At 39.0% G+C, this 12,649-nt stretch overlaps 2 protein-coding genes across 2 annotated transcripts; both read right to left on the bottom strand.

Annotated features, from left to right (window-relative positions):
• Positions 1-1,601: 1,601 nt before the first annotated feature.
• LOC148820156 (hydroxycarboxylic acid receptor 2-like) lies at positions 1,602-4,187 on the bottom strand. Its single transcript, XM_088934123.1, has one exon. The coding sequence runs from the start codon at positions 4,089-4,091 to the stop codon at positions 3,114-3,116; it is 978 nt and encodes a 325-aa protein (XP_088790249.1). The 5' UTR covers positions 4,092-4,187; the 3' UTR covers positions 1,602-3,113.
• Positions 4,188-5,070: 883 nt separating this feature from the next.
• Positions 5,071-6,555, bottom strand: hcar1-3 (hydroxycarboxylic acid receptor 1-3). Its single transcript, XM_088934297.1, has one exon. It carries the CDS (start codon positions 6,553-6,555, stop codon positions 5,590-5,592), a length of 966 nt encoding a protein of 321 aa, XP_088790423.1. The 3' UTR covers positions 5,071-5,589.
• Between the last annotated feature and the right edge of the window lie 6,094 nt (positions 6,556-12,649).

Genomic DNA, 12,649 nt, shown 5'->3' with positions numbered 1-12,649 from the left:
TTAAGGGTGCTCTGTTCTATTGACATTCTTATCTATGCATATAATCTATTGATTTTGAAATAGGACACCTTCATTAAATAGGGTGCATCCCCTTTGTAGCCCAAGTTTTCAACAAGGCCTCTTGAAACAAAGGTCATTGACACCAAATGGAGCCTGTTGGGGTATCACTGAGATTTGGTATGGACTGGGTTCCTGCATTTTTTGGTCTCTTTCATTAGACATTACTTCTTATTTCTCATATGAAACCAATAACTCTTCACAAGTATGCAGCCTCAGCATTCTGATCACGTTGTAATATACAATAGTTAAAATTTCAATTAACAAATAAGGGATTATTTCCATCTATAGCCACTAAACAGCTTTCCATTGCAGTATTCTTCCCGTATATAAGTAATGTCAAGAAGAGGGGACATTATTCCCAACATATTGAAAATCTTAATTATAAATAACTATGCATTAATCCCTACAAAGGAAGGACCAGAAAGTATCATCCACTTAGCTTAACTGAAACCAGTAAAAGATAAAGTCACATTTGTGCAACCACTTCAATTTTTAATGCTTTCAGTGTTATGAATGATTTTATTTTGGTTCTTTCTCCTTTATTCTTCATGTTTTTGGGATGTTCTCCATTGATGTGCTTTCTAGGGTAGTAATGAACAATTAGGATGAGGTTTGTCTGTCCACTTATTTCCAGGTTGTCACTGCCATCAACATACATTGTACTTCTCAGCTTTTGCTAAGGATCAAGCATTCAGATCAAATTAAAACCAGTGCTGGTTTGATTAAACCCCTGTCTGTGTCTGATTATGATTCTCAGTTTCTCTTTTCACCTCTCAGTATGCAATGCCTTTACAGTATCTTTGTGAAAACCATGCACAAGTAGAAGTGTGACCCTTTATCTCAAGCTCTGAAAGCAGATTGGTGGACCCATAATTTCCAAAATGTGTGAACTCTTACGTTCTTGTATGATGTCTCAGAGACACAGCAGACGATGGACAAGAAGCAAGGACAGGAAACGGGCATCAAGCACCAAAATGTCCAAATTGAGCATTATGTAATACACACTAAAGATGGAGAGATTTTATTAGCCTTCATGACTACTGGATTTAGCTTGTATTATGAAGGAAGCGGATATGACATTCTGTTTGTTACATTGCATACAAAATGTATATAATGAAAATTATTATTGAAGAAGCACTTAAAAACTAAACACTTAAGAGTATAAAGTGGCAAGAATGTTATAACCAACGTGAAAGAAAATTGAGCAGAAAGTATAATTCATTTGAAATTTTCCATTGAGCTCTAAAATGTATGCAGTGCCTTGAGAGGCATCTAGCAAGGAGGTCCTGTTAGGACACCAGACTGGTGATCTCATATCCAGATGAGTTTCCAACAATTACAAATTATACATTCATTCCTTTTACAGATTTTGACTCAAATTGTGACTACTTTGATTGTGTTCAATAAGTCCTACAATGTTACAGTGGTGAATAAATATTATGACTGTATCAAATCTTATATTTGTGTATTCTTGTCAGTCAACAGTGTTTCATGAAATTTCCACACCAAAAAAACAAGCAGTAGTCACAAATTCTTAAATGTTATGTATTTATGTATTTCACGTATTTTACAGGATTATTGTCAGGTATATTTTTTCGAATGGGCAGAAAGTGCCCATATCCATTTATTCTAAGTCATACAGTGTCATTGTGTATGTTTTTGAGTGCACATTGAATGCAATTTTATCATTCTGAATACGGTATATTTACACTGTATATACATGAATTATTTATGTTTATACTTCCAACACACATCTTTGTATTCTTCTTTGGTTAGCTATGGAGAAACACTAAACAACAGCTGATATAATTGCTGTCTGTATTTAATAGGGTGTGGGCTGTTTTGAAGCACTGTGCCCAAGGATGTTGTTTTTTTCTGTCTGGGTGTTTGAGGTTTTCTGGTTGCATATTCAGCCTGCTTGCACTTCTCAATTGAGCTTCACGTTCATGCTCTCAGATCTAGGCTTAAGCCTACAATAGACCAGCATTCTGTTCATGCCCACACAGTTAATATCATGGACCCACTTAATAAAGCTGGATTATTAATTTTCCCAAAATATGCAGAACACAAACACAATCTCAGCAAATAGTTATTTAGCAGATATTTTTTGCAAATTCTGTAGGATTTGCAGATGCAGATTTTTCATTTAAAATAAAATCCCATTAGCAATGGTTTTCATTTAAACGTGATACAGTATATATTTTTTTTTTGGTTGAAGCCATTGTGAAAATACTGTAGGTAACAGCTGTCTTGCCCTTTACAGACATTATCCCACTGCTTGAAAGGGTGACTTGCAATTCTATTGCGTAGTTTCTAAAGAGTATGTGTTTATATTTTTATGCAAACCATTTAAATTGATGTCTATCTTGACATTAACAATAAAAAACAATTTAAAATAGAGGAGCTACCAGGCTTTATAAAGAATATTCTTTGTTGCAATTTTTATAGGTTTGTGTAGCAATTTCACTAGGTTTTAACTTCCTAATTTTTAACACTGAGAAACTGGATATTCTGTAAATCTTACAGTAGGACTTCCTTGAACTGCTCATTAATAACTATACAGCACAATAAAGTTAATCAATAAGCAATAATGCTTTATTTTATTTTTCAAGGCAATTAAAACAAATCTGGTAGATTTATGGGACAAACTTTGTTTTCTGCAATGTGTGAAATTATTTCCAGGATTTCTGATTTTTAAGACCATTAAAAAATGTACATTACTTTTTAATAGTTGCTAATTATTGGTAATAGTTCATCACAACAATTAACTGTTAAGGCAGTGAAGATTATGCACAATGTAGAGGAAGCAGTATGTTTTTCAATCGAATGAAGATTGAATACCCCTTTGAAGAAGAATCAGAAACAGACTTTAAAAGGTTTCTCTGTACAGGTGCACATTCTGCATTCAATTAAATGTTTCCTGTGTTTAATTCCTTGTGGAAATGAAACAATTTGTTTTGGCAATATCAAAAGCAATGGTAACAGTGGAGCAGTCCAGTCTGTACACTACACCCCAGCTCCTGAGGGGGACATTTTTTTGTACATCTTAACGTTTACCTCAGTTGCTCGCTAGAGACTTCAGATCCTTTCTTCCATATACAAATAGACTGCAGTGTCAGCTTGACGTTGTCTCTGAAAGAGGGACTGGAGAAGCAGTACAAGACCGGGTCCAGCACACTGTTCATGTAGGTGAAGGCCAGGGAGCCATGAAACACACGGCCAAAGATGTTGAACTTGTCACAGTCATCACGGTAGAGAATTTTGACCAGCAGGGCCACCACTGCTGCCACAATACTGGGCATAAAGCAGATGGCAAACATGATCATAATCAGAATGACCAACTTTTGGATGTGCTTGACCTTTGCCTGTGAGTCCATTTTGATGCGCCTCAGCTGCCAGAGGATGCTGAAAGTGCAGAAGATGATCAGGCTAAATGCTACCAGGAACTCCATGAAGAAAAGTACACCATGCCAGATCATGCCAGGGGTCGGATTTCGGTAGGAGCTGTAACTTCTGCAAAGCGTGAAGTTTTTCTCCTGCTGAGGATTTATGTCCACCAGCTTGGCCAGGGTGAGGTGGATGGACATGAGGATGGTCAGTACCCACAGCAGGCATGCCACCTTCACTGCTCCAGCTAGCGTAGTGACGTGGAATCGGTGCCTCGGATGGACGACTTTGAAATATCGGTCAATGCTCACGGTGGTGAGAAAGCAGATGCTGGCTGTACGATTCATGGCCAGCATGAATAAGTTGATCCTGCAGGTACTTTCGGAGTAAGTCCAGTTCTCCTCTTCGTGATAGTTAATGATTCTGAGAGGCAGGCCGGCGATGAGGAGGAGGTCTGCGATGACCAGATTGAGCATGTACACCGTGTAGGTCTTCCAAGATCTGATCCGGAAACAGAAGACCCATAACGCCAACATATTCCCAACCAATCCACAAATGAACTCTAAGGATAGAATTGGTACCAGGACTTTCCCAACATTCTTGTGTGGTTCAGCGCAGTAGAATAATGAGTTGTTTCCTGCCATATGAGAATAAGGTTATCTAGAGATCCCAGCAGAAACTCACACTGAGAAGAGAACATAGAACAGTGCTGAAGAAGCGTCTCTTGCCCACTTCTTTTTATAATGAGCGAACCCAAGAGTGATAAGTGTTTATACACATACAAAGGCTTGCTGGGGAAGATTTGTGGTTTGGATGCATTTCCGACAAGTGTGTGGAAATAGGTTGTGTCACAAGCAAACATTTTTAGCACATCTTTCTGATAGGTCTGTCAAATGTTGCGCAGTAATGGCCATCCTGTTTCCAAGTATACAGGATGTATTGCAGTTCTGTACAGAAGCTTAAAGTAGAATAGAAAAGCTCTTTGTTACTATGTGTTTAAAATCATTTTCAGGGGTTGCATATAGTTTTAAGTTTACTGGTATGAACGTTTGCAGCACTTGTGTTCTTTCAGACACATTGATTTTATCACCTCTTTTAGAGCATCAAAGGAATGAAAACTTTATTTTGACAAGAAGGCCTCTATTCATACCGATCGCATTCTCGCTTTCACTGCATTTAACTTAATAGAGTTCTTGAGTAATATAGTTTTAATAGTAAAGTTATGGCCAGAGTGAAGCATAACTTCAGCTGATTGATATTGAATCAAACAGAATTAGAATAAATTGAATTCTTCACATCCTCCACTGTTTAATATTTCTGTTCTAATTAATGTAAAAATAACATTCTGTTGATTTCTACTTTGATAACATCAAGATAAATTAAACAAATGTATCATTATTTTTATTATTAGCATTTGTTAGTGGATGCTAAAAATCATATACATTTTAGTACAGATATTATTTGTATTTGTCTTATAAAATCATTCTATATATAAAACAAATTAACTCAGTCTAAAAATCTAGTTTTTAAGGACAGGTGTTTTAATAGTTAAGAAATAACTAAAATGGACATAGAGATGCACATTATTTACATATTTATTTTTATATTTACATTTACATTCATTTCACACAGATTTCCTCAATGACAGAAATATTATATTTGCTGTTGTCTTGCATAGCTTTTAATTGCAACTTTTTTAGACCACAAACATGCAAAGGAAAGTTTTGAAAAACAAAACAAAAATCATATACTCTTCTGAAAAGGCTTTGTAGTAATGCAGTATTTGATAACTAAGTACATTTTTACACAACACAGTCTCCTATTTAACTATTTCTGAGTGGCCTTGCAAATGGCCATGTCCTGATATATAGGCTGCCATCTCATATTAATAGCACACTAAATTGTACACACAGATGTCTACATAGTAGTCAAGTCCTTTAATTCAAAGTCCACAAGCTGTAAGACGTAAGTTCAAAAGTGATATTAGATTAAATTACCTTTATTTTGGGAGTCATTTTTGGGGAGGATAAAGAACCCTCCAAATTAGTGATGACTGTTTCTAAGCATGTTTGCAAGCAGATAACTCTTTCTAGAAATCCATGCATTGGTATTTGAAATCTTGTGAGTAGAAAGACCCATCCTTCACCCCTCACTAGTGACACTACCTCTCCTGTCCACTTCCAGGTGACACAGTCCCAGTGTGTTGAAGGCAGTCTTCAATGCCTTTGTAAACAGCGGGCTAGAGAAGCAGTAAATGACGGGATCCAGGGCACTGTTTAGATAGGTGAAACCTATGGAAAGGCTGAAAAGACTGGAAGCAGTTAAGAATGAAAAGCAATCACCTGGTCTGTACTTCTGGATGAGAAGGGTAACTATACCGGTCACAATCCCGGGCATGAAGCAGAGGGCAAATACTCCAACGATGACCCCAATGACCACAATGGCTCGTCTAACCTTGCGGTCCTTATCCATCTTCCGAAACTTGAGAATCCAGACAATCTTGAAAGTGCAGAAGAGCAGGAGGAATAAGGGCAAGAAGAACTCAGCAATATATAGTACGTAGTGCAGCTTGATTCCAAAGCTGTATTCCTTGTAGGAGCTGAAGCTCCGACACAGCGAGTCGTTGCCGTGTTCATAGAGTAGCTGATTAGTGAGCAGAGGGATCCTCAGAGAGAGCACCAGGGCCCACATCAAGCCAGACACTATGGCCCCTTGCATTGCAGACAGGTGGTTCATAAAATGGTGTGGATGGACAACCTTGAAGTAACGGTCAATGGCAATGATTGTCATGAAGCTGATGCTGGCTGAACGATTCACCGCCAGCATGAAGAGGTTAATTCGACACATGGCATCTCCAAACACCCAGTTCTCTCCCCTCATCAGGTTGTCAATTCGGAAAGGCAGGCTGATGATCAACAGAAAATCTGCCACCACCAGGTTAAATAGATACACAGTGCTGGGCTTCCATAGATTCATACGGAAACAGAAGATCCACAAAGCCACAGCATTTCCTGGGAGGCCAAGCAGGAACTCCGTGATGAGGATAGGAGGAAGAATATTGCCCACATCCTTTTGTGAAGACAAACAGTGCATCGAGTTGTTAGCCATGGTTAAAAACAAGTGTATACTGCAAAGCTGAGCTTGTGGTTTTAAACTGAACCTTCACTTCTGCAAAAATGGGAAGGTTGCTGCTTTTCCAGCCCACTTACTTAAGTAACAGATTTTCAAAGCCTTTTTTTACAGCATCCGGAGGGAGGATCTGTGTAAAAAAAAGCAGGGTAAAAAATTCTCAACTTTTTAAATAATACAAAATTATTTGAAAAAATGGCATAGAATGAATGGCACAAGAATATATAGATAAGTGAGTTCTAAGAAACTTTCTTGCACTTCATTTACAAAGGAACTAGCAGCAATATTTTGTGTGTATAAGGTGCAGATGTTTATATAGTACTTCAGTAGAAAGAGGTTCCATTAGATATTGTTGAAGACCACTTAACAGTTCTCAATAAAAAAACTCCCCCCTCCATCCTGCCTTGATAGAATTAAACGATACTCATCTTCAATTTGTTCCAGATACATTTTTGTTTTGAGCCTTGGGGATTTTTTTAGATTGCAGGGAAGACTAGGGGCACTACACTCAGTTCTAAACATGTGTTTATATATATGCCATGTGCAGGTAATGCTGTCATAGACTTTTTCCCCAGTTCCAGTAAACATTAAAGACTGAATACGTCATCTTGCACATTTTTAGAAACCTTAGTGCTACTTTTGCATGGCAGCATGAAGCCAAGAACACACATTGTGCAACAACTAAAGGTTTATTACTTGCTGAAAAAAGAAAAAAGAAACAATGTTTCAGCTATGGAGCCTTCTTTGGGTGTACAGAGCAAAAACGTTATGTTTCTTTGCTTCTCTTTTCAGCAGGGAATACACCTTTACTTGTTCCTTTGCAGCCTTCGCATGCCAAAGCAGCTACCTACTTGAACTACTGTACTTGTGCAATAGAAGTTAGATGTGAAAATAATGAGTGTAATGACCTGATTTAATTAAAGCACGTCATCACTTCAGTGGTGTTCAGCAAAATAGCAAACATACACATTGCTCAACATTTTTCTTTTTTAAGAGCTAATTTGAGATTCTAGTAAGACTCTGAAAAAAAGAAGATGATAAATATCTCACAAATCTCATATAATTTCCATGATGTTTGTTGGATAGCAAGATGCTGGATTTCACAAATGTTTTATTTGTCTAGCCATAGATTAATGACCTTTTTATCACAGTTGTTTTAATCTTTTCAAATGTTGCATGGGGTTGTGGGCTATCACCAAACTTGTAAATGACAGTAAATGCCTCATATGAATAACTTCCTGGAAGCCATCTGAGTCAGGATGTTTAAATTTTACACATCATAATGAAAATGAATTTTCTTTATAAAGAGTAGCTGTTAAAAATCTTTTAAATTATCAGCAAACAAGTGAAAAATCTTAAAGAAAACATGTGGAGAAAGACTGGACTGTATAACTGTGTAAAAATCTCTGTATTTATTTAATTTTTCTCCCTGCTACACTCTGTGATCTGTGCTCTTAAACTGTGCTCTTATTTACCCCTGTTGCTTCAGTCCACTCAGGTGTATTCATGGGTCCCGGCATTGCTGGGGATAACTAGTGTGCCACTCCATGGGGAGATATGCCTGGAGTTTCAGTCCAGCTATCACTACAAAACCAGGATAACCTTCAGCGTGATAAACCTGTCTATATAAAAACTTTGCTGTGTTATGCTAGTCATAAGCCACTGTGTAGACTTTTTAAGACTATAGAAAACTATCTATAGTCTTAAACATCTATTGTTCCAAAAAAAAACCCATAAGCAAATACAACGTTAAAATTCACATCTAAATTCAAAGTCTCATCTCATCTCCAATTCTCATCCAAGCTTTTACTGCATACTTTTGAACTGGACTGACTGGATTATTGGGTTTTCACCCAAATATAATGGGGGCGGTTCGGCTAGAATAGTTTCAGCTCACAGCCACTTGTATTTGTGATTTTGGAATGGGAAATGAAAAATCGAAGTTCCATTCAAAATGAATCTGGCACTGAAGCAATTGTTTCAGGCAACACAAAGGCTGTCCTGGTAACATGTTCTCTTTAATTATGACAACAATGAATACTATTTTTCAAATTTAATATCTTACCTAAGAGTATGTCCGACACCTTACTGGCTTCTTCAGAATGCTGAATAGTAGAATCCTCCACTGCTCATGTCTTTGATCATATCATATCATAACATAAATCAGCATATTTTCCATCTTCTATTTCTATGAACTAATAAATCAGTTAGCTATGAGGCAGCAGCTGGTCTCGGTTGGATTGCTCTTCTAGAAGTTTAAGTTTATCTGACACCTCCTTTTAGGGAGTAAAAGGAAATGATATTAATAGTTGATTAAAAGGAGTTGTCACTTTTTCACTGGGTGAACTCCTTATAACTTGATTATAACTTGATTCTTTAAAAAAGAAGGCTTTTTAAAACCAGTAAGATGCTCATGGACGTGCTTGTTTGCACTCTTTATGTCAGCAAAAAAAAAAAAGTATAAGCCTAAATCTTGAATTTAGTTGGCCCAATTAAATGTATGTTAAAATATTATTTTTAAAATTGTTGTATTAATAAATGAAATGCAGCCAGGGATGTCATTGGATTATGAAAATTAAAATAATGACACCAAATGAATATTGCAGACATCTTGTGTTGATTTCTGCTTAATATTCTACAGATGAATATTTATTGAATATGTAACTATTGTATATAACCATTTTTTTCTTATTTTTACTACTACTACTTATCATTCATTTTTATTAATCTTCAGAATAATGAAAGGAAATTCTATAAGAAACAGTTGTATTAGTTTTATTTTATTATTGTATTGAGCTCTCAAAAGAAAAAAAAACATTTTGCCATTTTCAAAAGGGGGATTCTAGATGAGACAAGAATTTCAGTATGTTGTGCTCATTAAGATCTTGGGAGTTCATTAATTGGAGAATCTTTTCTCAAAGTGGCTGTGCGGTATGGGTCAGATGCCCAGTTGTGCTAGTCCTGACTGACACTAAAGAAATGCCTCCTAAATTAACTTTTTTCTGTGTGAACTTTTTTTTCTGTATTTTTGGATATCAAGAAGTTTTAATTCCTCTTTAGATAAAAAAAAACACAACAGCACAACAGTGAACCTTAGACCTCTTCAAACATTAATGACATAAAATTAGTAATATGTGTGAACAGCCCTGAACCTTAAGGGTGTGCTGTGTGGCTATAGAGTTCACTTACATCACTATATCACTGTTCACTGTTTTGAAATGTCCACATTGTGTGAAAGTTTTGTTTATTGTACTGTACACTTTCCAAGAGAAAAGTGTTTCCAAGAGAACAGTGCAAATAAGAATCCCAATGTGCATGTACATATGGAAAATTAACTCCTCTCTCCCTCTAATTTCCATTCAACTAGACAAAACTGGATTGTGCATTCATCACAAACCAGTGCTTGAAGTTTCAAACTATTAAGGTTGATTTGTAAAAATAGTCAGCTTGTAGGTAACTTATCTAAAGTCTGTTTTATATAAACATTGGACAGACTGATTGATTCATTATTTTTCATTCTAAAAGGCATATGTTTTGAGCATAAGTTTCAGACTTGTTGTAAGGAAAAGTCAACTTTGTGTTGATTAGATTGACAATCTATTTTTTAACCTCAGAATAAGGAAGGACATTTTTTACTCTTGTTTTATGACAGCTATTCTAAGACTACAGCAAAATATACTGCATAGTCTAGATAGCAACAGTGTTTTGACCAGTTCCTGTACAACAAAGTTCTAATTGTTAAGGGTTCAGTAAGAGGGACCGAACCAGTGAGTGAACCCACTTGCAGGAGCGAACAAAGCCAAGCCGTAATCCAAAACCAAACCGTAATCGTAGGAACGAGCCGGGAGTCCAGGGGAAGCCAGATATCCGAAAGGGAACGAGTACCGAAGCCGAAGCGTGATCCGAAGTCGTAGTCAGTAGAGCAATCCGATAATCCAGGGGTAGCCAGTGATCTGAAACAGAACGAAAGTAACCAATCCAAGCCGAGATCCGAAAAGCCGAAGTCCAAAGAGAAAAACCGCAAACCAAAAGCCAAGACGAACACAGAGTAGAAGTAGCGCAACCAGGAAGCTCGAACGGAAAAACCAATACTGAGCAACGAGGTAGGGAAGGACAGGTGTTTAAGTAGGATGAGACGGGGGTGTGGTGGTGAATGGGAAAACTAATAGGTGAACTGATGGATAGGGGCTACGCCTACTTCTGCCTCCTCCGTTGCCGGGAGGCAGGGATCGTAACATTACCCCCCCCTCTACGGGCGGCTCCTGACGCCCTAACTGGACGATCCGGGAAGTGAAGGTGGAAGTCTTGGATGAGGTTGGGGTCCAGAATATCCTTCTCCGAAACCCATGAGCGCTCCTCCGGACCGTAGCCTTCCCAATCGACGAGATATTGTAGGGATCCACGAGACCATCGGGAATCCAGGATTTTATTGACCGTGTAAGCAGGGAGTCCATCAATTACTCGAGGTGGTGGGGGTTTTTGTTGCGGTTTAGACAGGGTGGATCTGTGAAAGGGTTTAAGGAGGGAAACATGGAAAGTAGGGTGGATCCGAAGGGTAGGAGGCAAGGCCAGCCGGTAAGTTACTGGGGTAATCTGGGCGAGGACACGAAAAGGACCAATGTACCTGGGAGCAAGCTTGCCAGAAGGTTGCTTAAGAGGAAGGTTACGAGTAGATAACCAAACAAACTGACCACGTCGAAGTCTGGGTGGGATACGACGGCGCCGATCAGTTACCTTCTTCTGCCGAGCTGAGGTGCGAAGAAGGGTGGCTTTGGCCTTCCTCCAGAAGGTCTTCAGGTTAGAGATGTAGTCCTGAACCAAAGGTACCTCTGTGTTGGGATGGGAGTCAGGGATAAGAGGAGGCTGATAACCTAAGGCACACTTAAAGGGAGACATGCCAGTAGATGTGGTATACAATGAATTGTGTGCATACTCTGCCCATGGAAGCAAGGACACCCAATTATCATGGGTAGAGGAGATATAAGTCTGTAAATAGGTCAGCAGTTCCTGATTCATGCGTTCTGTCTGACCGTTGGCCTGAGGGTGATAAGCTGAGGTAAGTGAGACTGAGGCGCCCAGTGACTTACAGAAGGCCCTCCAAAATCGGGAGACAAACTGAGGGCCCCTGTCTGAAACAATATCCTTAGGGATGCCATGCAGTCGGAAGATATGCTGCACAAACAATTCTGCTAGTTCTCGAGCTGTAGGTAAAGATGGTAGGGGAATAAAATGAGCAGATTTGGAGAAACGGTCTACCACTACCATAATAGTCGTGTGTCCATGGCTGGGTGGAAGGTCAGTAATAAAATCTACTGAGAGGTGGGTCCAAGGACGGTCCGGGATGGGTAAGGGTTGAAGAAGGCCCGCTGCCCTCATCCGGGAAGACTTCGTTTGGGAGCAGATAGAGCAGGCCTGGACATATTCCTTGACATCCTTGGCCATAGTTGGCCACCAGAAGTCTCTGGAGATGAAATCCAAGGTACGGTGGAATCCAGGGTGTCCAGCGAAGCGGGAGTCGTGTCCCCATTGTAAAACTGCCGATCTGACGGAATTAGAGACAAATAACTTGTCCTGAGGGCACTGAGGAGGTACCGTCTGCCCTACCAAGGCTCGTCGGACAATTACGTCAATGTCCCATCTTACAGCTGCCAGGAACTTACCAGACGGGATGATGGGTTCTGGAATCAATTCGGCCTCAGGGGGGTCGTGGATCCGTGAAAGGGCGTCTGCTTTGATGTTCTTAGAACCTGGAGTGTAGGTGATCAAGAAATTAAACCTGGGAAAAAAAAAAAAAAGGGACCACCTAGCCTGGTTAGGACAAAGACGTTTGGCCGACTGCAGATACTCCAGGTTTTTATGATCAGTGTAAATTAAAAAAGGGTGCTGAGCACCCTCTAACCAGTGCCTCCATTACTCCAATGCTAGCTTAATGGCCAAGAGCTCACGGTTACCAACGTCATAGTTCATTTGGGCAGGGGATAACTTCTTAGAGAAGAAGGCACAGGGATGAAGAATCTGTTTGTCTCCATGACGTTGGGAGAGAACAGCACCCACACCATGGCCTGAAGCATCC

Source organism: Atractosteus spatula, chromosome 15, assembly GCF_055471065.1.
Source record: "Atractosteus spatula isolate fAtrSpa1 chromosome 15, fAtrSpa1.hap1, whole genome shotgun sequence".
In the NCBI taxonomy this organism is placed as follows: Eukaryota; Metazoa; Chordata; class Actinopteri; order Semionotiformes; family Lepisosteidae; genus Atractosteus; species Atractosteus spatula.
This window is presented reverse-complemented; position numbering and strand designations above follow the sequence as displayed.